The following is a 24,261-nucleotide window of genomic DNA, read 5'->3' as shown; positions in this document are numbered from 1 at the left end:
GGCTTGACAGTACGAGCCTCGTTTAGCAAGCAATTGAGTCGATAATGCCGTTTGAGTCTCATGTTGGGGTTACCCAGGGAGGATCCCGGCGCTTCCTGAGCCTATCGCAGCAATACAGCAAAGTGGGGGGAGCATACGGAGTGAGACTGTGTGTCGTCACATGACCATAGAGTTGGAGACATGCCATTATTGGTCACATCCACGTGACGCGTTGGAGGGGGGAAAGGAAAAGAGTCAACCTCACCATCGTTTAATCACACGCTCACGTAGTTATGCAGGAAACGTCTTGCGACCGGGATATATTTAGCATTGCAATATTAGATCTGGTTAGATTCGTACAATTCTCGGCGCAGCCGAGCTACGAGGGGGTTTGACTGTCCCCCCCATATCTCTTTACATTCTCCCATTTACTACTACTGTACTGATTTACTACTACTATGATAGTATGACATTATTATGAGATGAGAATAAAATTGAGCAATATTGCTCAATGATATGCTGCCATTATACTATGTAATACACTGTATTACGGTACACATTACGAATATCAACCTGTAATATGGGACGATTTGAGTACAGAATGGTGTAAAGCGGAATACCGTGAACCATAACTAGTATTTGATCATAATAAATACACACAAACGTAATATACAATAAATAAAGAACGTGAAGAGAGGAATCGTTTAGCCACCGAAACCGTAGAGGGTTCGGCCCTGTCGCTTGAGGGCGTAGACAACATCGAGCGAGGTGACAGTCTTTCGCTTGGCGTGCTCGGTGTAAGTGACAGCGTCTCGGATGACCGACTCAAGGAAGGACTTGAGGACGTTTCGCGTCTCGTCGTAGATGAGCGCAGAGATTCGCTTGACACCGCCTCGTCGGGCAAGTCGTCGAATAGCTGGCTTGGTGATACCCTGGATGTTATCTCGCAAGATCTTTCGGTGTCGCTTAGCACCGCCCTTGCCCAAACCTTTACCACCTTTACCTCGACCAGACATTTTTTAGTTTATTAGATTTCTTTAGTTGTAGCAAGAAAAAAAATAGCAGGTGGGTAGGTGGGAATATGGCGTATCTTATATAGCTGGGGGGTGGCGCGCTGGGAGAGGGGAAAAGGAGATTTTTTGGGTTATTGATCAGTTGCCTCTTATTCGAAATTGTGCGGGTGTATGGATTGGTGCAAAAGGGACCTCCTGATACAACTGTAGTAATGGCCGCAGTGATGTCGGTACTGGCCGTTTGCAATGTCGGAGATTGTGCTATGTCCAACCTAATCAGCGGGTGAGATCTCCCAGACTCTGATTTACACCCCTTCCGAGATATCACAGTACGGGAAGCCTGCGCGCGCTATCAGATTGGGAGTGGGAGCCCTTCCCAGTTGATCTCGAAATCAGCCATGGCTCTGCAATCAGAGCAGTCGACATTGGTGTCGCGGCGGCCGCAACATGGCCTCTGATCCGACCGTGGTTGGGGGGTTGTTCATTCCAGGCGCCCGGACAGGCCGCAATGTTAGCCAATGTCGCATTTTCGCCCTCTGTGCCCCCCAAAACATATAAATACCAGCGCATATCCCAGAAAATAGCTTCTCTTTTATTCTTTACAATAAAGTAATTTTTCAAAAAAATGGCTCGAACTAAGTCTACTATTGCCCGAAAGTCTACCTCTGGTAAGGCTCCACGAAAGCAGATCGCCTCCAAGGCTGCACGAAAGTCTGCCCCATCTACCTCTGCCCCAGGTGGTGTCAAGAAGCCACACCGATACAAGCCAGGTACCGTCGCTCTGCGAGAGATTCGACGATACCAGAAGTCTACCGAGTTGCTCATCCGAAAGCTTCCTTTCCAGCGACTTGTCCGAGAGATTGCTCAGGACTTCAAGACCGACCTCCGATTCCAGTCCTCTGCTATTGGTGCCCTCCAGGAGTCCGTTGAGGCCTACCTTGTCTCCCTCTTTGAGGACACTAACCTCTGCGCCATTCACGCCAAGCGAGTCACCATCCAGAAGAAGGACATTCAGCTTGCTCGACGACTCCGAGGCGAGCGAGCTTAAAAGAACAGCTTTTCTCCCTTGTCATGTCCTTATTTATTTATTCATCTGTATAGCATGAAAACTAATGTATTTGTGTCTTTGTTGATATCTCTGCTCTACTATACTTGTAGTTGTCCCATAGAGCTCTACTTCGCAGAGAATCTTCGCTGCATCAATTGACCCCAACCCCCCGTAGCTCCGCTTCGCGGAGTCCCAGGGATTACCTCGTAGCAAAAGGGGTATTAACTCGGTGTCCGTAGCTCCGGTTCGTCAATGTGTCGTCAGCTCGGCCATAGTAAAACAAGTGAAGGTGCAAATTTCAGGCGGTGAGTGGGAGGAGACACATTCACATGTGTTTAACCCAACAACCACCAGCGGGCTAGACCCACTGCACCCCCAGCATCCACGCACTGATTGGGGCAGCACACGCAGGAATGTGAGATTCGTGCGACAATTTCGAAATTATCACATGCAGTACTAGGAGTACGTATCCAACAGGAACGGGCAACGGGAAGGCGGCAGCAGCCTTTTTTTTTCTTATATTTTCTCTCTTTTGCTATTTCTCTCCCTGTAAAGGCTTTTTTCAGCAATGGACTCACCGGTCAAGGAGGAGAAGGGCGAGTCGCCCGATGTGCGGCTCGCCGCAGAAGCGCTCGAGGCGCTGAGAACAGGCTCCAACAACCCGTCACCAGCGAGCTCCCCGCCGCCGTCCTTCCTGGCCATGGTGTCAAGCTCGGCCGCCAAGGTGTACAACTCGTCCAAGTCGTACTCTCCGCGGTTCAAGTACTCTGCCGAGAAGCTCGAGGCGGTGCTGCCGTCGGGCATTCGCAACCGAAACGTGCACAAGCCCTCGGGCAGGGCGCACAAGCGCACACCGAGCGCGACGGCGGCATCTCCAGGCGTCTCCACATCCAAGTCGAAGCGCCCGGCGTGGCAGGACATGCTCGTGACGGCCACCTCGCTGGCGTCGCTGTCGCGCGAGTCGCGTCAGAGGCTGCGGTACTGCCTGCACCTGCTCAAGCTGGCCAACACGAGGCTGGCGACCACCGTTAACAGCTTGCAGGAGCTCATCTCGCGAGAGAGGGCCGCCGAGATGGCCCAGTCCATCGCCGCCAACCATGTGCCTGACAAGCCCGCTACGCAGTACACCGCCTACACCTATACTAACCGCAAAAACAACACGCTCTACACGGTGAACCTGCTCAAGCAGGACCTCATCTCGACGATTCGCAAGATTGTCACCGTCGTCTCGACGGTGGCCGGCAACTCGCTGCCAGAGCCAGCGCGGTCCCACGTGCGGTCGTATATCCTGAGGCTCCCCGCGGCGTGGGCCAATTCGGTGCACTCCACGACGGCGTCCGCGTCGTCGTCTGCCCCTGCGAGCCGCGACGAGCTGGTGGAGTCCACAGGGTCGTCGGCGGCAACTTTGGCGTCTTCAAGTAGTGCGCCTCGCAACAGCCACAAGTATGAGATTGAGGCCGGCAGCCGAGTGCTCTCGCTGGCAAACGAGTCTTTGGATATGCTTCAGAACATTATTTCCGTTGTCGACGACACACTGGAGCGCGCAGAGACGTGGTGCCAGCGTATAGGTATCAACAACAGCTTTAAGCGGTCTGAGTCTCCTACCGCCTCCCCACCGTCTAGCACGGCCACAGAAACCGACGGAGACGTCTCCATGAAGGAGGAAAAGTCCGTGGATCAGCCTACGGAGGACAATTCCACCACTGAGCAGTCCTAACCTCGATCTTATTTATTAACCCTTGTTGCGCATTATTTATTTCTTTTATTTCGTTTAGCACTAGCATGTTTCAACACATGTCAATCCGTTCTATGCAATCTAATTCTCCGCGATGCGGAGCCACGAGAGCTCGAGGGCTGGCCCTCGAATACACTCTACTACTAAGTCTAATGGGGGGGACCAGTCTCCCCAAACCCCCTTTGGGGCTCCGCTTCGCGGAGAGACCCAATTGCTGACTTTCGAATACACTCAGCTACAGTACTAGGACTAATGGCCAGTCCCCCCCCCTTCTGGGGCCCTGCCACGCGGAGAGTTGAACATAAGAAATTTATTACTCATTAAACATTAAATCGTTAGTCACTCGTTTGGAACGCCCTGGAGCTTGAGCGATTGAGCACGCTGGCGCGACACCTTGACAGAAGCCTGCGGCGTGCCCTTCCAGCGGTTTGTAGTGTACATGTAGTATTGGAACCCAATGAACAGATCAAGCAGTCCCTGGAGGATGGTGCAAATGATAAACTGGGGCGCAATCTTGTCCGACGAGTAGAGATAGGCAAGCTTGGAGATGTCGCCGCCGAGCCACGACACGAGAAGACTAGGGCGGAACCCTTCGACAGACCCGCGCGTTGCAATGGTGATGATCTGCGGCAGCGGCAGGATCGCCTCGATGAGCAGGCCCACAAGGCCCAACCCTTCAATGTAGAAGGACCAGGTGCCCAGCAACAGCTGGAATACCGCCAAGTAGACGCAGAGGCGGATCAGAAATGACCAATATGGTGTTTCGCTGTCCCACTCCCAAAAAGCATAGGGCCGCTTCGATGCCGACATCTGTCGCTGCCGCAGGATGGAGCTGCCAACCAGGAACCGCGAAGGCGACATACGACCGCGCTGCTGATCTGGCTCCGGCTGCTCTCCGAGGATGCCTCGCGGGTTGAATTCCTTGGGCCGGTGTTTGAGCGCTAGCTTCAGCAACACAACCTGGATGCCTATCATGACAAGCGCCTGGAGGAACAAGGACAGCTCGTAGGGGCGGCCAAAGTAGAAGAAGACTTTACATATGCTGGAGATGAGCATGATGGCACACACATCTAGCGAGAACCCGGCCGAGCTTTTGCGCTTTACAATGCTCACCACCGTGTCGAGGTACGATGTGATTGGCGATAGCGCCAAGACGGTGCCGGCGATGACCTGCCAGGTCAGCAGGGGGGCCAGAGCCGACGATACTGTCATGTCCAGCTACTAAAAAATAAACAAGCAACAGACCAAAATGGAAGAAGGCAAGTCTACGGGTATTTTAAGGTCTACGGGGTATGAAATTATTAGTACTCTCTGAATAAGGTACAGAATTACACTGGTACAGGGTCTCAATATAAATATAAATTGGTTACAGGCCGTCTCAAATATAAAAGCGGTTCGACTCGGAACGGGCGACGCTGGTTGCGGCCCTTTGAGGTTTTTCTCGTTGTAACCACCGGAAAACAGCGGCACGTCCAATTGGGGTCGCGGAAACGGAGCGTCTGCATTAGGCAGAGCGGCGATTTCCGTCCCGGCACAAATTCATAAAAAAAAAAAAAAGGAGCAGGGAAGGCACGATAAGCCCCAGTCTTCCTAGGGACGACAGGAAGAAATACGACGCGTCATTACCTTCTGCAACGGTTCACTGGTTCACTTGGATTGCATTCTGGATTGAGTTGAGAGTTGGCCCGCGGAGACTAATTTTTGCACATTCGCGTACCATGACCACGACGACCCGCGCAGGAGTGACGAAACGCAAGTCGATAAAGCCGTCGCTGGTGCAATTGCCATTCAACTCGACGGCATGGGACTACATATCGCCGCAGGGGGAGCTAGTATGCTACTATGAGCGTCGCCCGTCAAAAACGTCCAAGTCTGCGCTCGCCTACGCGTGTGCGCTGCCAGAGTGCGCCAACATCACGTTCGCCCACAAGGCTCACTTGCACTACCACTTGGAGGCGTCCAAAGTGCACAAGCTCGTGGACCGATACCGCAAGGAGTTTGACCACGACAAGGCGTACGTGCCGCGGCCCCTCGTTAACACGGCTATCCGCGTCGAGAGGACCTACGACCTGGCCGTATGCCATGCGACATCGTGCGTCATGCTCCAGAGCGACATTCCAGAGCACTGTCGCCTGTGTAAGTTCTGCAGCAAGTTTGATGCGACGGCGTGCTCCAGCGACCCCGAGTTCAAGCGCATCTGCGATAAGCCGACGGTCATGAGCCAGATCCGCGAGGCTAAGAACACCCAGAGCAAGATCACGGCCCTCTACGGGACGCATTGCTTGGTAGACTCGAGCTGTTCTATTTGGCGAAGTGAGGGCCACTCTGCGGGAGACTACGAGGGTAACATGTGCTGTTGCTTTGCCGGGCACGCGCCGAACCCGGGGCCAAGAATGATGTGCCATGTTCACGTCCCGCTCGACCGGGCCTGTCTTATGTCGAAGGAGGTCAAGGTCGTTTATACTGATAAGTCTGAGCGTCAGGCTAAGTCGGGTTCTGAGTCCTCGGACTCTTCTTGAGATTCTTACTCAATGCCTTGCAATTGTTGTGGGCCACATGTGGATTTTGATATACTGTGGGTCACTCCATCATATATTATGATTTACTCCACGACAGTGTGTTTTAGTCTATGATATTGTGGTTCGGCTATGATATTGTGGATTGCCTATGATATGTTGTGAATTATCGCGGGTTGCTCTGACAATTGTTGTGATTACTCTATGATATACCGTGGATCACTCTGATAATTGTTGCAAATCACTCTATGATATATCGTGGATTAGTCTATGTGGACCGATGCTATCGTGAAGGATCATGCACAGGAGTAGAGAATTGCTCCGGCAAACACTAACAGAGCCCCAGCCTTGCCCCCCTCCGTCAGGCTATTGCCAAACAGATAAGAACTCAGCACAAGGCTAAAGAACTTTCGAATCGTCAGCACGATGGTCACTGTAAGTGCCGTGGAATGCCCGGCAAGGTTGTTGACGCCTCGCACACAAAGATACTGCGTGGTCGCGTTGATGAGGAGGAAGATGAGTTGCCTTGGCACTGCAAAAGAGCCAAGCTGATACGGCCGCGAGGCCCACACATCCCTGAATTGGTTCTTGATATCCCCGGCCAGAGGCACAAAAAGCAGGAGCGAAAGCGCATGGGAATAGAACAAGCTTTCGCGCCAGTGCTTGCCGTATTTCTTATACGTCGCCTCTGCGACCAGCCCTTGAATAGCCGTGAGCAGCTGGGCTGCAAACAGCAATGCTACGCCCATTGTAAACCTGGACCCTCCTTGGTGGCCCCCCTCCGTTTTGTGCTCCGCAGAGCTCGATAAAGTCGAGAATACGACGCCCGCAGTGAGCACAGTGACAGCTAACACCTGCTTGTAATTATACTTTTTGCCGGCCAGCACGCCCACAGCCATCGTCGTGATTGTGCCCCCGGACCGGAAGATTGTGTGCACCGGCACTGATATGTCATAGACCCACACCTTGTTGTTGAGAATAGAGATGACGAAGAACAGTACCACGAGAACGCCCCACCGGTGCAATGGCACCCTGCGCGGCTGGACCATTGGCGGCCTCTGCCAGTCAATGTGGTAGATATAGCCTTCTATAGACACTAGTAGGAACTGTGTAAACGTCACGAGGTCGCCGGCGTTGGGCACCTCGGTAACAATAGACTCGAGGCTAATGACATTAGAACAGCATCCGCCGAATATCAGCCCTAGCACAAGTACGATCTGTGGTGTACTCAGCGAGATGATATTGCCAAGTCGGCGATCCTTGGCAGGCATTACTGCTTTCTTCCCCTCGTTCCCTTCGTTCTCGTCGCTCTTTTTCTCCTTGAGGCTTGAGGAGCGCCCTTGTCGTCGCCGTAGTTGAGTTTTTGATTCCATCCTGGTTCTCCTGATCTCTCTTTCTGTTGGTCTCTCTATCTAAATCTTTGATCTCTGTTTCAACGGCCAGGATAAATTAAAAAGGTTTCACTAGCCTTGCTAATACAAGTAGTCTATTTATTTCACTACCGCGCAACAGCAAATCTACCATTCGCCAGTGAATCTTAAAATGGCGAAGAGGCTGGAATCGTTTCGCAAAATCGCGCTAGGCTGTGGGGGCAATGCAAACTCAGTCTCCCTCCTTCGTTCGGCCTTCCGGATACCCCTGGGCAACCTTTCGCCATATCTCGCCAGGTTTCACTAGTCTGTGATCGAGCGGGGTTTACGCGTCAAATTAATACTTACGGCCGCATGAAGTACCTCAGACCTTAATATTGACCGTCAATGGCCGTTAATTGACCATTAATTGTCGCAAATTAATTTATTTAGCTGTGCTTTTCAAAGGCCACAGCGGTGAGCACTAGTTACTGTATATACATGGTGAGCTTCGTAGCCGACGAGGCTGTGGCTCTTCTGGTATCCCCAGCCATATTTCATCTAGCTTAAAATAAATAGGACAAACAGTGCATCGTCTTCAATTCTATATGGAGGATAGTTGTTAATTGATCAGGTTTTCTACTGGTATACGGAATGTTGTAAGGTTAGAGCAACTATGAATTCCCGGTAAAGAATTCATTCAACGTAAAATGGCCCCCTAAACCAAGTCCACCAAGTCCAATAGCTTTAAAAAGTATCACTACGATCTATTTTATATTGACGAGCTCTATGGACTATCACGATATTTCAAATGATAAGGTAGGGGTGGCTTTTCCGGAGATCGAAATACCACCCAACCCACCACGCAAGACGCACCACGGGCATGGCAACGTCGCATAGAAAAAGGTCGTCCTCGACCGCTACGATTGTGCGCTTCCTGACGGACCCCGTAGGGGCAATTGCAGAGTCTCGACGACCGTCTTATACCCCTCCACCAGTGGTGGTAGTCAACGATGGAACCCACCCCGAGCAAGACGCTGAAGAGGAAGAAGAGGAGGTCCCGCTTCCGCCAGTAGGCGAGTTCAGGTTCCACGCCATAATGGGCCACGTCAGTAAGGAAGCCGAAGAAGCATGCCGCAGCCTGAATGATGCGGTTCACGCGTACCGCCAGGACCTATCCACTGAGCTGGACATTGTTATCTCAGCGCAGAATCGCCTCACGGAGCAGATGAAGTACATCGACCAGCTTGCCACAAGAACCATGAAAGATACCCAGAACAGAGTCCATCAAGTGACCGCCCAGGCCAACTCATTAAAGGACGTGGACGGGCTGGCCCTTGCCGCAGAAAAGTCCTACAATGCGTTATCGGGTATAGTGTCGCTACTGCATAGAATTGACGCCAAGCTGCCGGCAAAGGAGATGCTAGTACCAAAGAGCTCGGCACACAAGTCGCACTATCCTAACTTGCATGCTCTCTTGCAGTCCAACTCGCCTGTCCCTAGGGATGGCGGCAATGAGGAGGCCTTCGACTCGACCACGCTGAAGTACCCTGCACCAAGGAGAGTTGCGTCAATGTCGGCACTGTCAAAACGAAACCATTCAGATCCGCTGTTGCTCCAGTCTAGCAGTAAATTGCCTGACAATTACCCGAGAGGACTCTACAGAATGCGCGACAATCCAGTCACGCAGCTGACTGCGATCTCAGACGAACCGCCGCCAGCCATGTCCACCGGCAAAAGGCATTCGATTGTCACACTACACGATACTATTCCATATACAGAGACAGATTCGGCTAGCACAATGTCGACCTTCCGCCGCCCATCAGCCGTATCTACCTTTACCGAGTATCTACGGTCCAAGGCTGATGAGAGAGAGCAGGCAGATGACGCGGAAACGCGACTACGCAAGGTCCTCAATCACAAGTAGTCATCCATTTTCATCTGCCTATTATTTATATTGGTCAGCATTATCTAATGGCGCTAGGCGCTACCTACACTTTGTACGAGCCGATGATGATAACGTGTTTGGGATCGGCCCCGGGGGGCATTAATCAGCAAAGCACAGTATCTCACCAGCTATTGCTCTCCTCGACAATACCCTCCTCCGAGAATATAGAAATGTCGACTCTGTCAAGCCTGGAAAAGGTTAAGCACATCGTGCTCGTGCTGTCTGGCAAAGGTGGTGTGGGCAAGTCCTCCGTGACTACGCAGATGGCGCTCTCACTCGTCAACAGCGGATATAAGGTAGGCGTACTGGATATCGATCTCACTGGCCCGTCACTGCCGCGAATGTTCAGTCTCGAAGACAAAAAGATCCATCAGTCTAGCGCAGGGTGGATCCCAGCATATATCGACGACTCTAAGCGACTGTGTGTCATGAGTCTCGGGTTCTTGCTGCCAAACCGCGGAGATTCTATCGTATGGCGAGGACCTAAGAAGACGGCAATGGTGCGACAGTTTCTAAAAGACGTAGTGTGGGGCGAATTGGACTATCTCCTCATTGATACGCCGCCAGGAACTTCGGATGAGCATATTAGTGTCGCTGAAGAGCTCAAGCTCGCGTCGCCCGATGGCGCGGTTCTGGTGACTACCCCGCAGGCAGTTGCCACGGCGGATGTGCGAAAAGAGCTCAATTTTTGTAAAAAAGTCGGGTTCAAGCCTCTGGGAGTCATTGAAAACATGAGCGGATACGTGTGTCCGCACTGTTCTGAATGCACGAATATATTTTCTTCGGGAGGTGGCGAGACTTTGGCAGCCCAATTCGACGTGCCTTTCCTGGGGTCCGTTCCAATTGATCCCCAGTTTGTCATGACCATTGAGTCGCAGAAGAATCTCCTTGAAGAATATCCCAAAAGTGCATTAAGTCCTATCTTTAAGGAAATTGTGCAGAAGATTGTGGACCTCAACCTTCCTTCACGAGTAAACTAAGAGATCCGGGGTGGTTACAGAAGTTCGGATTTCAACCTTCTCTCTTAACGAATGAACTAAGAGACTTACCTCCTCAGAAGTCCAGAGCTGATGTTTGAAGATGAATTGGTTAATTACCTATGTACATTTTTTATTTGACCTAAATTATCTAGTTTGTTAGTAACAAGCTAATAAAAGAGCGCTTTGAATCAGAAATTTAGGCCCGGTTTGATATCAAGACTGTAATAAAAAATTTCAAGTTTACAGTTCATGATTAGCATGGAAGGATGTTACATCATTTTCCAATTCAATCTTCCACTTACTATTCCGTTAGTAAAAGCTTTTAAAAAAGCGAAGTGGCGAAAATTCTTTCATATATCAGAAATCCGTTTGTTTGGCTAATGGAGTCGAATCGTCATAATTGTTACGATTGGGGCGACAACGTGTCATCATAGAAAGAATTTTACAATGCCTAGATTATAAACTTACCATCTTCAATCAAATAAACTGATCACCACTGCGCTGAAAGGAAAAATCCAGCACAGTGTAAAAGTGATAAAGAATGAAAAAAAATTTGGCGCACAATCTGGTTTTATAGGTGTGAATTTTTTTTTCCCTACGGGGCACGCGTGGCGTACTCCACCGCGCTTAGAGCGGGAGCCGCGTAGCTTACGGCTTATCATCACAACCATCTCAAATCGCTCAGATAGTAGCAACAATGGTCTAAGAGAGGCTTCATTGAACCGAATTGATTAGCCAGATCCGCCAATGGAGATAAATTGTCAAATAATTAAGAATGAATAAATTAATTAATTAATACGAATTAATGAGTTAACAATTCTTATTAAATGCCAGTTAATTAACACTAAATGACCACACCTTTGGCGCGTGCGTACGTACGTAAGTAACGGGTTAGGTAAATTGGTTTCCCATTCCGTTCATAACGCTCCCCAGGGCAAACCGCGATGTCCAAGTACACCTGGAGGCATTTTGATGCTCTGCAGAGTTTGTCAACGTCATTCAAGTCACCATTGGAAGTAGTAACCCACATTGACCTCGATGCCTACTATGTAAGTGGATTAATAATATCTTGAAAGTGATATTTTCAGCTAACGCAGATAGGCCCAAGCGGAACAGATCAGGCTTGGTTTAGATGCATCGACGCCAGTTGTGTGTCAGCAATGGCAGATGCTCATTGCCATTAACTATCCTGCAAGGAAATTCGGCATTAAACGAGGAGATAATATACAAGAAGCCAAGAAGAAGTGCCCTGATCTCGTTGCCGCCCATGTCGCAACGTTCAAGAAAGGCGAGACCCAGTGGCATTACCATGAATCACCGGAGCCTCAGAATTACAAAGTCTCGCTGGACCCATTCAGACGGACTAGCAGGGGCATTTTTGGTGTTTTCAAGCGCATGTGCCCGGCAGTGGAAAAGGCGGGAATTGACGAGGGTTTCCTGGACCTCGGGCCATATCTCTATGAAAAAGCCAGTGAATTGTTTCCTGAGCTACTAGAGCGATCAGGGGACGAAGAGCTGCCCGCTCTGCCCCCGATTGAAATATTGGAGGAAAAATTGAATGTGTTCAAATGGCATGGCGTTGTCGTTGGATGTGAGCAAGGCGAAGTTCCTGCAGAATTCGATGACTGGGACGACGTTTTGATGTTGATTGCCTGCAACCGAGTGCAAGAGATTAGAAATGTTCTTTTCCAGGAGATGAAGTTCACTTGCTCTGCTGGTTTGGCGCGTAATAAGATTCTGGCAAAATTGGGCAGCGCCAAGAATAAGCCAAATGGCCAAACTGTTGTCAGAAACTCACAGGTCATTGCATTTCTCAAGCAGCACGAGATCACGGATTTTTGGGGGTATGGCGGCAAGTTTGGAGACAAGGTGATCAGAGCACTAGGCGTTCCACAGGACGAAAACTCAATCGCGTACATCCTCGATATCCCCCGTAAGGAGCTTCAGAAGAAGCTTGGCCAGGCAGACGGATTAAGGGTGTATAACATGGTTAGAGGGGATGAGCCTGGGGAAATAGTCACTCGAACTGATGTCAAGTCGATGCAATCTATTAAGCAGTTCACGTCCAAGGGATTGAATTCATTAGATGACTGCTTCCAATGGATTCGAGTATATGCTGCAGATCTTGCGAATCGAGTTCTCGAACTTGACGAGGAGCTTGACTTTCCACGACGCCCTAAGCGCGTTTCCGTTGGCCATGGTCACTATCGTGCTGGCAAATCGGTTTACCATTCCAAGCAGGGCCAAAGCCCAAATCTTGTCGTCTCAGACATTTCGTTCGGTCATCTCACGGAAGCCATATACCAAATGGGTTGTAGCCTGCTCAGACAGCTACAGTCGGATGGCGTAACTCTCTTCCCATGTTCTCTTCTCTCGCTTTCAGTAAGCTCTTTTGAGACCATTGGTGGGCATGGAGTACAACGGTTGGATGATTTCTTTGGCTCTAACTCTTCCCTTTTGAATAACTATGAACGGCAGTCGAGTACTTCGCCAAAGGCAACCGCTCGATCGTTTGGATTGAACAACGCTGAGTCATCGGAACCGGTTGAATTGAATAAAGCTGACTCGCCGGAACCCGTAGAATTGAAAAAAGCTGAATCGGCGGAACCTGTTGTATTGAATAAAGCTGAATCGGCACAACCCATTGAATTGCATAAAGCTGGTTCGGAGAAGCCAATTGTATCTGGTGACCTCGATGAATCAGCGAAATTGGAGTCCAAAGGAGACGATAACTCCCCAGAGAGGTCACCAGCAAAAGCGACTGCTGCATCGGAAACGCCTGATACAAGAGGCGTTGATGAAACTGGTGCCGAAGATGATTATGATAATGATCTCTTTGTATCGCAACACCGTTGTGAGCGCTGTGGAAAGGATATGCCGCTCAGTGAAGTCGGCGAACACAAAGACTGGCACTTTGCCAAAGAGTTGCAAAAGCAGTATACCCCATCCAATGCGTCCTCCAGTTCTGCTGGCCCAAAGAAGAATTCAGCAACACCACAGAAGAGGTCAAAACCATCACAACCTACGTCAAAGGCTAAGAAAAAAACGAAACCCAACAATAACAAGTCAATTCTCGACTTTTTCGGCTAGAGAATCTTTATTGCGTTACAATTACATGGCTTGTACTCTATGCTACTAGCTGAGTGACGATGTTGACCCATCATTAGTGCCGAACCATGATTTCCTCCTAAAATCAATGCTTGGGAATGGGCTTCCGCTTCGACTTCTACTGCTGCTCCTCCCAGCCCTCGATAGCAATGAGACTCGTGATGATTCAGCTGATCGCTGAGGCGAGATCTCCAAGTGTCTACGATGGACAAGATCTGGGTTTAACGAGTGGTCAGCCGAAACTGAACGCCCATGGCTCTTTCTATGGCGCTCGCGCTCCTGACTTCGTGCAGTAAGGAACATCGGAAGTGATGGCGGAGCTTTCTCGGTAGCGCCGTTATCATAACTCTTGGTAACGTCTCCTTCTTGGTCCTGGATTAATGCTCTATAGGTCTGTCTGGTCGGGTCTGCTTCTCGTTTAGCCCGCCTCTTCTCTCTTTTGCTCAAAGGCCGTACTACTACAACCGGAACAGGCGAGTGCTGAAGACAGTATTTAGAAACCGAGCCAGGCAGGAGCCCCTTGAATCCATCCATTGAGCGGCCGCGTGTGCCCACAACCAATATAGACGGCTCATATATTTGTACCTAACACAGCGTTAGCATTCCATGCCCCCTTTTTGCTAGTTTTATCACTCACCATGCGTTGAAACTCCTGCTCTACTTTGCCCAGCGTGAACTCTAGCACCAACAGAATCTCGCGAGTGTGAACATTGCGGGTCTTGATATGGTCGAGGAACCGGTGCGCCTCATCAATGTATCTCTTCTCGTCCGAACCGATGCTGGTTCCAATCCGGTCGTTTGGGTCCACCACTCGAAGACATACCACCTCGTCTCCGTCCTCCACCAGCTCCTCAAAGAGCCACCTAAGCGCCACATCCGAGTGCGGATTCTCGTCAATACCACACAGAATAGTTCTGGTCAGCCTGGAATACTTGTAGTCCTCGTGCTTGGAGCGTAGCGTCAGCGCAAAGTCCGACGCTTGCTTGTTATCAAAAGTATCAAAGGCAACCTGAGGCTTGAACTGGTCCTTCTTCCTATGGTGCATGTCCGTCCCTTCGGGACTAGTCACGACAAGCTGTGTGGAGGTGGGTTTTTCGGCCAGAGTCATCATCTGAGATTAAGCGTAAGTTTCCAGGCCAGAGGAGACGTCGTGGATGCTTTAGGGTTCGGGGCTGTTATTGGGGCTATGATATCGCTTGTCGCAGCATCAGCCGTGCACGACAAGGGGACAGCGGGGTACTCCCGACAGCCGTTCATCGTTACCGGCCCATGCAGGCGGCGCATTGAAACTGCAGCTTCCACCTTCCATATGTAATGGTTCTACAATTCCAACACGATAGCGAGTACTATATAAAGTGGCCATTATAGCAGAGTTTCTTCCTGGGGCGTTTTCGAGACAAGACGGTCTCATTTAAGCGAGTTTTTTTGGATGTATATGCTGGACTAAGTAGCCAGAATAAAAGGATAATGGTAGTTCATGATTGCATGTTTGATAAATAAAAGAGCCATTACGTATACATAGTCTATCTAAAGTCGTCCTTTCGCTTGAATCCACCCGCTGCTGCGTTTCTGACGATGCTTTCGGTCGCCAGGGTCTGAGCAATACGCTCCCGCTGCTTCAATCGCCGGCTGAGATAATCGATTTCGCCGCGAGCCCGAAGAATTCGAAGTATAATATCTTCGGTCTGTGGAGTCTCACGCTTGGCATTTCTAATTTGTTCAGCCTGCTTTTTCAGTGCCTTTTTGTTTCGATGAGCCATAACAGTGTTCTTGCGCTTTATCATTTCAGGAATTGCGAAGTAGTTTCGCTCCTGTAGGGATTTGAAGCTCAATGAGGAGAGCTTCTCGCTTTCCTGCTTAAGCTCACTGGTAGACAAATCGTAATAAACTGGAATAGTCATCAGCTCCTGGTACTTCTGGGACTGCAGGACTTCCAATGACGGGCCAGCGCCGTCATGATGGAAGAAGTCTCGCATGGCAGAGAGCCAGGTGAAAACGATATCAGCTTCGGCAGCCGTCAACTGATGCTGGCTGGTTCGTTTGTCGCTCAGCGGTGGCAGCAGCAGGGATTCAATCGTGTGCAGAACAACTTTCCAAGTTTGGGTCATAACTTTTAATCTCATTTCCTTCGTAAGCCCTTGAGCAAGAGTCGCAAAGTTCTCGTTCAAGTAGTCAAAGAGCGGGTTCAGCGAGTCCTCAATCTCAACGGACGTAAGACGGTTAGCAGTCTTGCTGGGCCCACTTATTCTAGTATTGCTGAGCCAGTTCGAGACAGTGTCCATGCCAAACCGTCCGCTTCCGGTAAGCGATTTGAGTGTCTGCAGTGAGATTGAGTATTTAACAAACGCGGAAAATTTCTCCACGATAAGTCGTATCATGTCTCCTTCAGTTCGTAAAAGTGTTCGGAATGCTTTACCAAAGTGGAATCGAATGTCATCCCGCTCGCTTTCCATGCTGATGTTCACCATCAGCTTGCCTTGGGTATCTAGGTCCAGCCAATAATCCTAATTATAAACCAGTTAGTCAGTATAAATCAACAATAATTGTAAGTAAAGAGATCTTACCTGTGACACGAAATCTTGAAATGCGCTTGGATCGAGTCGAATAAACGCTCTGCCGCACAAATCGTGGTTCGACAAGGCATTTTCGTCCCAAACGGTCGCAGTAAGCCATTTAGGCCCACCAGTGCCAATTTCAAACATCTCATCCCAGTATGGATTTAAGTCTTCGTAAATGGTCCGCGTCTTGCCAATCTGTTTTCGGGTCTGCTGATCGACCAGGGTAACGTATGGATCGCTGAGGCCGTTCATATCGCATGCCTTGAGGCCCTCTGCCTGCACAATCTTAACCGTGAACAAGTACGTCTGCGCTTTGCGCTTCTGGGCTGGTTCACTTTTAACAATGATACTGGACAATTTCTCAGAGTCCAGCTCGTTTTCAATTTTGTCCAATTCCGTTTGAGCCAGCTCAATGTTGTTTAGTTTAACGCATGTTTCCTTCATGAACCGATAGGGAGCAGGTATTTGGACGGATTTGCCATTGACCGCGCTCTTTGCCAGGGCCAGCCACTTGTCCTGTCGCGTTTTGACCTGCTGTAGTTCATCGCCGTCGCCACTTCTTAGCTCCTCCTGAACCTTGGAAAAAAGCCGTGACGAATAGTGGCACACACCGGCGGAAATGCCCTTCATCAGGAGCGTAAAGATCTTTGCCCGATGCAACGGATTGCGCCAGTCCAAATCGCCCATCATATCGATGGCGTTTCTAAACGATTTGAAAATATCTTGCACTGACGAGCTGTAGAACTGCCCTGCTTCCTCGTTCATGGGCAAGAACTGGTCCTCATTGATGGCCGGATCAACCCACGACTGAGCAAGGCTTGCCGCAGACTCGGCCCACTTGACGACATAGGGATAGAAAACCCCTTCAATGTCAAAGGTGAAAGGTTCAGACGAGACTTGTACGTAAATGTCTCGGATCTCGGCAAGCTTCTTGTAGAGTATAATCATGTCTTCAAACGAAGGCTCTTCGTTTCTCGCCTGCATATGCGACATCATATGGGTGAACATGCTGTTACTGTCTGCCGAGAATAGAGTGAGATGTCGCTGCGTCGAGATCTTGGCGATATGGATGCTGTCAAAGAGCAAATGCTTGTACCGCTTGTTAAGTCGCTTGGAGATACCGATGAGCTTATCACCTAGATCGATAATATGCAGCGGGTCTAATGTGTGGTCTCGCGGGATGTCGTCGATGAGGCTGTCGTACTTGGTCTCGGCGGCCGAAATGATGGTGGACTCGATCCTCCCTTTCTGCTTCTTGCTGAGCTCAATTGGCGAGAACCCTTGCATGTGGGCATCTGTAAATACAAAGTCCTCTAGAGTCTGCAGATATGGCCCAATCTTGGGAGGCGAGTTCTCGTAAATGTACCCGAGGCACTCGGTAATGCGGTCGACTGCCGTGTTGAAAACACTTTGCAGGCTCGTTACGAAATGTACCTTGTCGCAGTAAGGCCAGCAATTGGGCAGCCATTCTTTCTTGACCTTGTTGCCCTGCTCCGTGGCTACATATCGCGCTAGGTTGAATGCGTCATTGAGGTTGTCCAGGTCAAAAAGGCCCTCTCTAAACATCTCCTGGGCCACGTCAAGCAACAGGACTGCTCTAGTAACAGCTGGAATGCGCCACAGATGGGCCGCCTCGTTGAGCAGAGTAATTGATGGCTTTGACAGAAGCAGCGGAATGCTCTCTGGGTTCGACTCGAGCTCGCGACCGGCCGTCTTGAAGTCGCGCTCGAGGCACCGCTTGAGCAAGTGTCTGTAGTAGGACTTTGGATCCGGCGGAATAAAGTAGCACTCCTGCCCATTGGCGGGGGCGACAGTTCCGCTTTTCGACGCCATAAAGTAGTGCGAAATCTGCTGCGAGATCTGCTCCAATTCCTTGTCTTTCCACTCCTGCCACTCAAACTCAGGATCAAAGTCGATTTTGCGGTACACAACATGCCTGTTATAGTCGCGCAGGTCCCGCTCAATGGCCTTCAGCTCGGACACTGCCCGCTGCTCAGTCGCCTCGTTTTTCGCCGCGCCAATGTCCCGCTGGAGCTCAGAGTCCGCCACGTACAGCAACGAGGCAATGTCTTTAGCTATCGTCATATCCTCAAGGACGAACGTCGGCATCTGAACGGGGGCTTCCGGTGCAGCCCCGCGCGTAGGCTGCAGGAACGCCAGCTGTGAACTCGTCTTAAGGCCCATTTCATACGACTCCAACTGCTTTATGAGACTCTGGCATGAGTTGGAAAGCCCGCCGTCTCGGATAGTGTCAATGAGGAGGCGCACAAACGCCGCCGCTTGTCGGTCGACAAGCCCTTTGGCCTCCTGGGGCTCGACGGCGCTCTTATTCAACTCCTTTGCTACGCAGCTCAGGAACATCATGACCAGGTCCTCGGCCCGTCGGTTTTCCTTGATCTGGCGCAGGAAGTCGGGGCCCAGAAGCAGCGCGTAAAACGACAGGAAGCTCCTTCTCAGCAGCGGGTCCTCATCGCCACTAAATCGCAGGTCCTGCTTCAATGCTATCTTGTTAAATCGCGCCTGTAGCAATTTCGGCACCTCCTTCGGTAGCTTGAGGTTGCCAAAGGAAGGAGGTGCTGTGCTTCCGCCTGACCCCAGCCCGCCGCTATGCGAAAATGACGCGCTGTGCTGATGGTGGTGATGCGAATACGATGACCCGCTCGACTGCGGACTCAATCGATCCTGGACTGAGCTCGCGTGTCGAGCGTGGCTGCGCGGTGACACCGTGCCCGGGGACACCTGGTAGTCCACGGTGCGAAACCGCGGCTGCGTCCTGTACGCCAGCACGGCCAATCGCACCATGTATGGATAGAGCGAGCCGTCCGTAATCTTCGTGTTGAGGTCCCTCCACGACGGCGACACCTGCGACACCTGTGGTGATGAGGCATAGGGCGCTTCGCCCACCGCCTTACGGCCAACTAGCTTAGTCGAAGACATGCTCCATTACCTGGGGAATAAAAAAAATTCCTACCCTCGAAAATATTTATTCTCCTCGACCAGCTCAACTACAAACGAAGTTTACAGCGGAAAGTCGTTAGCCAAAGGACGGTAAATGGTGTGTCCTCAAGGGCGGAGCAGTAGGGGAGGGTTTTGGGTTTTGGCTCCCAGGCCCGTCGTGAAATCACAGGGGTACTCCGTGTCCACTGTCTCTGATCTGCTTATGTAATACGCCGCATTCATTTTAAGACGACCAATTGTGATGGAGGCGACTCTATAGCCTGGAGGTGATTGGAGTGCTAGAATATTCTCTGAAATCTAGGGTGAGATTGATTTGGATTACTCGGGAATTAAACTTTTACTTCGTAATTTGGAGGGGTTTTTTCAGGGGATAATGCTTAATAGGGCGTGGCATAATGCTGAACGCTGGTATGCACGTCAATTGAACGCCCAAAACGTCTCGTTACGCATTCACTTAGAACTGAAGACGTCATTACACTGGGCGGTCTTCCACATGCTACATTACATGTGCTATACGCAGCGTAATTGAAGTTATGCTTGTCGGTTAAGAATTGACGGGGGGAAGGGTCAGCCGCATGGATCGACCAGCTAAAAATATCCCTCAAAAAAACGCTCACGTCTATATAACGATGGTAGAAACGGCTAGCAGAACCCGGCAATCGGCATAGGCTTCAATGGAACGATTCTTAAGGCTGAGTATACGTATTATCCATACACCTGCATCATGAGATCTAACTACAGTCTAGCTAGTTAGCGAGAGTTATATGGAGGTGAATTAGAAACTCTGTAAAGGAGCTAGAATTATATAGAGAGATGAATTAGAAATTTGGTTAAAGTGGTATAACTTAACCGAGCGTTCGTACGCACGTACGTACGTTACGTACGGTACCTCGGCGTTCGACCCCACACCATCAACCATCAACCATCAACCTCGCTGGAGGACTTCTTCACGAAAAACACCATGAGTAACCCAAGAGAGAGGGAGAGGTTTCCGTTTGCATTTTCTCCGGACATTATCCGAGCTCAGCAGAAGGACTCGTACATTGAAGCCCTGTTGAAGGACAACCTCGAGTCGGTACTGCGCAAGATCAAAGGATCACGGTTCCTCCACAATCATGCGACGGGCGTTGCTACCACTAGCAACCTCGTATATCTGGGTCTGACTACTCTACTGGGAGCCCGCACGTTGGGCGAGGAGTACGTCGACATTTTCCACACAACGCCGAAATCAGGCATCCCTGGGTGGAGGCGCCGGGCCGGGTATGTCCTATCGACGTCTCTGGGCCCCATACTACTGCTCCGAGTCATACCCAAGTTGAGAAGCAAAATCGATCGCAAGCTTATGGTCAGTGAGGCAAAGCATGAAGGCAATACGCTGCGAGTTGTGTTGTTGAAGTTACTGCGAAAGGTCTCCGAGGCTGCGTCGATCCAAGTCATGTTAACGCTGCATCTGGCGATATTTTACTTTTTCGGCAGCTACTACCAGCTGGCCAAACGAATATGGGGCATGAGATACGCATTTGGGCATAGGATCAACCCGATGGAGGCGAGAGGAGGGTACGAATTCCTGGGGTTGATGATTGTAGTGCAGTACTTGGTTCGGGGGGCTAGCAGTGCATTGATCAAGTCAGACGAGTCGCTCGTGCAGAAGGAGGAAGACGAAAGCGAGGCCGTGGAGGAGCTAGATCTTGAAAACCCGTCTGTGTTGCCATACATACCCGAGCCATCTCGGAAGTGCACGCTGTGTCTCGAGTATATGAAGGATCCTACGAGCACGCTGTGTGGGCATGTATTCTGCTGGACTTGTGCGTCTGATTGGTGCAGGGAAAAGCCTGAGTGTCCACTGTGTCGACAATCCTGCGAGGAACAGCATCTCTTACCGCTGCGTTAGATAATATTAACTGATAGATTATTAATGAATTGTACAAAACATTGGTAATTAACTACTACACTGCTAGTAGTAATGGGACTCCGCTCACGAAGGTCATTGATCGCAACAAGATCTCCGCGAAGCGGAGCTACCAAGTCAATTCAATCAGCGAACCAGAGAGCTCGAGGGCTTACCCTCAAATACACTCCATTATTAGTTGTATTGGCCGGGACCCCCCGGTGGAGTACCGCTATGCAGAGAATAGCGCCTATTCTATTATATGCCTATACGATAGAGCACCTTCTTTTTGCCCTTGCGGGTCGCAGCCGCCGCCAGATCAGGTTCGCCGTCGGTTGATAGCGACACCGGAGCCGGCTTCTGGCCCCATTGCGACGGGTTCGGCAGCTCTGGAGGCGGCCGTACGGGCGGATGCCTTTTAATTTTGGATTTTGGTAATGACGGGAACTCGTTCTGTTGTAGATTGGACGACGAGGACGGTCTACTCAGGGTGACCATGTTCATTCTGTTAGTAATGCCAGTGACCGAGCTCGTCGATGATGATGCTGATGACGACGCGCTCTCTCTCACAGCAAACCGCTTGGCGGCGCTATTGTTCTGAACAACCGGAGATGGCGACTTGGGCTTAGCCCCTGGCAGCGATGGGAATGCCGCCGAGCTGCTGAGGTCGACCCTCCGCGAGTTTGACGGTCGACCGCCCCAGTTCGCCGACGTACCGATAACTGGTTTGCTCTTGGCGCCGCCCAACGACGGGAAGGCCCTCCTCTCTTCATAGGCCTTCATCTCAGCATTGAGCTCTTTATTCTTCGCCGCAGTAATAGCATACTGGGCAGCAATCTCATGCACAAGTACTCGCAGGTCGGTGATTGACGCGCTCTCAAACAGCCGAACGCTCTCAGCTACCACAGTCTTGGGCGAAGCGCTATTGCTCTCAAATCGCTCCAGCAACTCCTTGAACTGCGAAAACTTTGCCGCGTCGTAATTGAGGTAGATTCTTGCCCGCTCGTCTATTCGCTTGCGGGCCATTTCCCTATTATTATTACCTGCCAGCTGCTGGCCCCTAGTTGTAGCAGGCATTTGGACTGCCTGAACGGGCCGTGACGCTCCAAGCTCAGGGAACGCCTCCTCTGGGGTCTCAAAGCCCCCATGGTAAGCACCATTACTGCTGCCAGTACTGTTGTTCACGAGCGAGGCGGCGGCAGTGGCGTCAGCGCTAACGGTAGACAGCTGTCCCTGGAACTCGCCCCGACGACCGCGGGTCGAATTGAAGGTGGGCTCAATTCGCCGCGCTGACTTGCCTTTGCCCACAATCTCTGGATGCTCGGTCGCCATGTGGTCCTGCAGCTCAATGGCGGTACCAAACACAACAAACTTCTTGTCGAGACACGAGCGTGCCGTGCACGCGTAGTGCTTATCCTGGAAATGCTTCTCGAGCGTGTCGTAGTTCTTATAATACTGCGGGTTGCCAGGGTTCAACCGTTCACACACAAAGCACTTCTCGTGCTTCTCTCGGCAGTGCGTGAACAGCTCGTCTCCCGAATAAAACCGCGTCCGGCAAAACTCGCACTGCGGGTGCCCTCTGAACCCTTCCTTGTCTCCTTCTTTCTCATGCTTGATCAGCTGATTGTGGGTGTACAGCGGAAGCTCAACGGTGAACACATGCTTGTGTTTGCAACACAAATCGCACAGATTACGCTCGTGGATCTTGCGCACATGGTTCCTGAGGTCTCTCCAGTTCAGCAGCACCTCCGTGCAGTCCTTGGCCGGGCAGTTGAACTTGAGCAGGTTGTTCACCTCCTCCCGGCCCTCCTTGGAATCGTACAGAATGCCAAGCTTGTCATCCTTGTACACGAGATCCTCGGCCGGGAACGCCAGGAAAGCCTTGTCAATGATCTTTGAAACGACAATTGAGTCTTGGGGTGTCCGGCAGATCAAACACGACTTGTTCTTCATGAGCGCTCTCATCCGCACTGCACACTTGTGGCACGTAAAGTGCTGGCACGGGTAGTGCGCCGCGTACACAATATCATCAGCACACACGAGGCACATCTCACCTTCGCCTCCGGCCTCTACGTGCTCCTCCATCTTCTCGCTGGCCGCCTCCTTGACCGCCGCGGCCCTGGGCTTTCGCCCTCTCTCTCTGGCCGGGCGCCGTCTACCACCCGACTTCCCGCCTTCCAAATTCCCTCCTTCCGACTTTACGCCTTCAGACATGATTTCCTCAATCCTTCTGGCCCAATCAACCGCCAAATGTACAGCAGGATCTCGTCACAGTTGCTCCACGCCGGGTTTGCTTAAGCCGAAGGCCAATTTTTCGTTTCCGACGCCGGGGTGGGTCGGAACTCCGCGTTGGGGGAGGTTCGCAGTGCGGCTCAGCTCAGAGCAGCCTCTCGTCCCCCTGGAAGGGCTCTGACGGATTTTTGCCGCCAATAGGCGTCGATCCGAGGGGGCAGTTGGTTTTCAGATCAACCATTCACTCCCCCCACGAGATCAACCGCCGAGGGTTATTCGCAAAGCGTAATGAACATATCCGGTACTGTCAACGCACTGCGCCTGCTGTATAACCCGTCGCTGTTCCTGCCGCAGGTGGTGGTGTCCAACTTTGGCCAGCTACCGGTGCCCATCCCGCCAAAATCGGCCTCATCTCCCAAGATCGGGGTCGTCGTGCTTGATAAGGACAACTGCTTCGCCGAGCCGCACAAGGCCGAGGTGTTCGCCGAATATCTCCCCGTATGGCAGAAGCTCAAGGACACGTACGGCCCCGACCGGCTGCTCATCGTCAGCAACACAGCTGGCTCCAACGACGACGACGGCCACAACGAGGCGCGCATCCTCGAGCAGCGCACCGGGGTCAAGGTGTTCAAGCACACCATGAAGAAGCCCGGATGCCACTACGAGATCGTGCATTACCTCAAGGCGCGCGGGCTGATAACCTCCCCCGAGGAGGTTGCCGTCGTCGGCGACCGCCTCATGACTGATGTGCTCATGGCCAACATCATGGGCGCCCAGTCCGTGTGGGTTAAGGACGGCGTCGTCCCCTCCACCTCCGTCTTCACTGCATTCGAACAATCGTTCTACCGCTACATGACCAAAGGTAAAACGGCCCATTAGTGCCATCCCGCTAGTCCGGTCTGCCCTCGAAGTATCACTTAATTTATCCTGGAGCGATGCCCCAAACCCC

General features: G+C 51.2%; 14 protein-coding genes across 14 annotated transcripts; 8 read left to right on the top strand and 6 right to left on the bottom strand.

The window, feature by feature from the left end:
* Window positions 1-683: 683 nt before the first annotated feature.
* Window positions 684-995, bottom strand: ahsb4 (histone H4; the record flags this gene model as incomplete). The annotated part of the gene is made up of 1 exon (XM_076682619.1): window positions 684-995. One exon carries the CDS (start codon window positions 993-995, stop codon window positions 684-686), a length of 312 nt encoding a protein of 103 aa, XP_076542981.1.
* Window positions 996-1,617: 622 nt separating this feature from the next.
* HHT1 (histone H3) lies at window positions 1,618-2,040 on the top strand (the record flags this gene model as incomplete). The annotated part of the gene is made up of 1 exon (XM_076682618.1): window positions 1,618-2,040. One exon carries the CDS (start codon window positions 1,618-1,620, stop codon window positions 2,038-2,040), a length of 423 nt encoding a protein of 140 aa, XP_076542980.1.
* Window positions 2,041-2,608: 568 nt separating this feature from the next.
* On the top strand, window positions 2,609-3,757 carry OPI1 (transcriptional regulator OPI1; the record flags this gene model as incomplete). The annotated part of the gene is made up of 1 exon (XM_076682617.1): window positions 2,609-3,757. The coding sequence occupies one exon, from the start codon at window positions 2,609-2,611 to the stop codon at window positions 3,755-3,757; it is 1,149 nt and encodes a 382-aa protein (XP_076542979.1).
* A 357-nt stretch (window positions 3,758-4,114) lies between these two features.
* ANY1 (Any1p) lies at window positions 4,115-4,987 on the bottom strand (the record flags this gene model as incomplete). The annotated part of the gene is made up of 1 exon (XM_076682616.1): window positions 4,115-4,987. One exon carries the CDS (start codon window positions 4,985-4,987, stop codon window positions 4,115-4,117), a length of 873 nt encoding a protein of 290 aa, XP_076542978.1.
* A 506-nt stretch (window positions 4,988-5,493) lies between these two features.
* On the top strand, window positions 5,494-6,294 carry TRVA0_004S00452 (uncharacterized protein; the record flags this gene model as incomplete). The annotated part of the gene is made up of 1 exon (XM_076682615.1): window positions 5,494-6,294. One exon carries the CDS (start codon window positions 5,494-5,496, stop codon window positions 6,292-6,294), a length of 801 nt encoding a protein of 266 aa, XP_076542977.1.
* A 293-nt stretch (window positions 6,295-6,587) lies between these two features.
* Window positions 6,588-7,664, bottom strand: YEA4 (nucleotide sugar transporter family protein; the record flags this gene model as incomplete). The annotated part of the gene is made up of 1 exon (XM_076682614.1): window positions 6,588-7,664. The coding sequence occupies one exon, from the start codon at window positions 7,662-7,664 to the stop codon at window positions 6,588-6,590; it is 1,077 nt and encodes a 358-aa protein (XP_076542976.1).
* An 859-nt stretch (window positions 7,665-8,523) lies between these two features.
* Window positions 8,524-9,567, top strand: TRVA0_004S00408 (uncharacterized protein; the record flags this gene model as incomplete). The annotated part of the gene is made up of 1 exon (XM_076682613.1): window positions 8,524-9,567. The coding sequence occupies one exon, from the start codon at window positions 8,524-8,526 to the stop codon at window positions 9,565-9,567; it is 1,044 nt and encodes a 347-aa protein (XP_076542975.1).
* Window positions 9,568-9,758: 191 nt separating this feature from the next.
* On the top strand, window positions 9,759-10,568 carry CFD1 (iron-sulfur cluster assembly protein CFD1; the record flags this gene model as incomplete). Its single annotated transcript, XM_076682612.1, has 1 exon — window positions 9,759-10,568. One exon carries the CDS (start codon window positions 9,759-9,761, stop codon window positions 10,566-10,568), a length of 810 nt encoding a protein of 269 aa, XP_076542974.1.
* A 944-nt stretch (window positions 10,569-11,512) lies between these two features.
* RAD30 (DNA-directed DNA polymerase eta) lies at window positions 11,513-13,658 on the top strand (the record flags this gene model as incomplete). Its single annotated transcript, XM_076682611.1, has 2 exons — window positions 11,513-11,617; window positions 11,670-13,658. 2 exons carry the CDS (start codon window positions 11,513-11,515, stop codon window positions 13,656-13,658), a joined length of 2,094 nt encoding a protein of 697 aa, XP_076542973.1.
* A 45-nt stretch (window positions 13,659-13,703) lies between these two features.
* Window positions 13,704-14,787, bottom strand: TRVA0_004S00342 (universal stress protein; the record flags this gene model as incomplete). The annotated part of the gene is made up of 2 exons (XM_076682610.1): window positions 13,704-14,261; window positions 14,314-14,787. The coding sequence occupies 2 exons, from the start codon at window positions 14,785-14,787 to the stop codon at window positions 13,704-13,706; spliced, it is 1,032 nt and encodes a 343-aa protein (XP_076542972.1).
* A 412-nt stretch (window positions 14,788-15,199) lies between these two features.
* On the bottom strand, window positions 15,200-19,171 carry TRVA0_004S00320 (uncharacterized protein; the record flags this gene model as incomplete). The annotated part of the gene is made up of 2 exons (XM_076682609.1): window positions 15,200-16,180; window positions 16,241-19,171. 2 exons carry the CDS (start codon window positions 19,169-19,171, stop codon window positions 15,200-15,202), a joined length of 3,912 nt encoding a protein of 1,303 aa, XP_076542971.1.
* A 982-nt stretch (window positions 19,172-20,153) lies between these two features.
* Window positions 20,154-21,083, top strand: PEX10 (ubiquitin-protein ligase peroxin 10; the record flags this gene model as incomplete). The annotated part of the gene is made up of 1 exon (XM_076682608.1): window positions 20,154-21,083. One exon carries the CDS (start codon window positions 20,154-20,156, stop codon window positions 21,081-21,083), a length of 930 nt encoding a protein of 309 aa, XP_076542970.1.
* Window positions 21,084-21,338: 255 nt separating this feature from the next.
* HEL2 (E3 ubiquitin-protein ligase HEL2) lies at window positions 21,339-23,294 on the bottom strand (the record flags this gene model as incomplete). Its single annotated transcript, XM_076682607.1, has 1 exon — window positions 21,339-23,294. The coding sequence occupies one exon, from the start codon at window positions 23,292-23,294 to the stop codon at window positions 21,339-21,341; it is 1,956 nt and encodes a 651-aa protein (XP_076542969.1).
* A 306-nt stretch (window positions 23,295-23,600) lies between these two features.
* On the top strand, window positions 23,601-24,191 carry GEP4 (phosphatidylglycerophosphatase; the record flags this gene model as incomplete). Its single annotated transcript, XM_076682606.1, has 1 exon — window positions 23,601-24,191. The coding sequence occupies one exon, from the start codon at window positions 23,601-23,603 to the stop codon at window positions 24,189-24,191; it is 591 nt and encodes a 196-aa protein (XP_076542968.1).
* Between the last annotated feature and the right edge of the window lie 70 nt (window positions 24,192-24,261).

This window comes from Trichomonascus vanleenenianus (genome assembly GCF_965637985.1).
Source record: "Trichomonascus vanleenenianus strain CLIB 3782 genome assembly, contig: TRVA0_004S, whole genome shotgun sequence".
NCBI classification, from domain to species: Eukaryota; Fungi; Ascomycota; class Dipodascomycetes; order Dipodascales; family Trichomonascaceae; genus Blastobotrys; species Blastobotrys vanleenenianus.
This window is presented reverse-complemented; position numbering and strand designations above follow the sequence as displayed.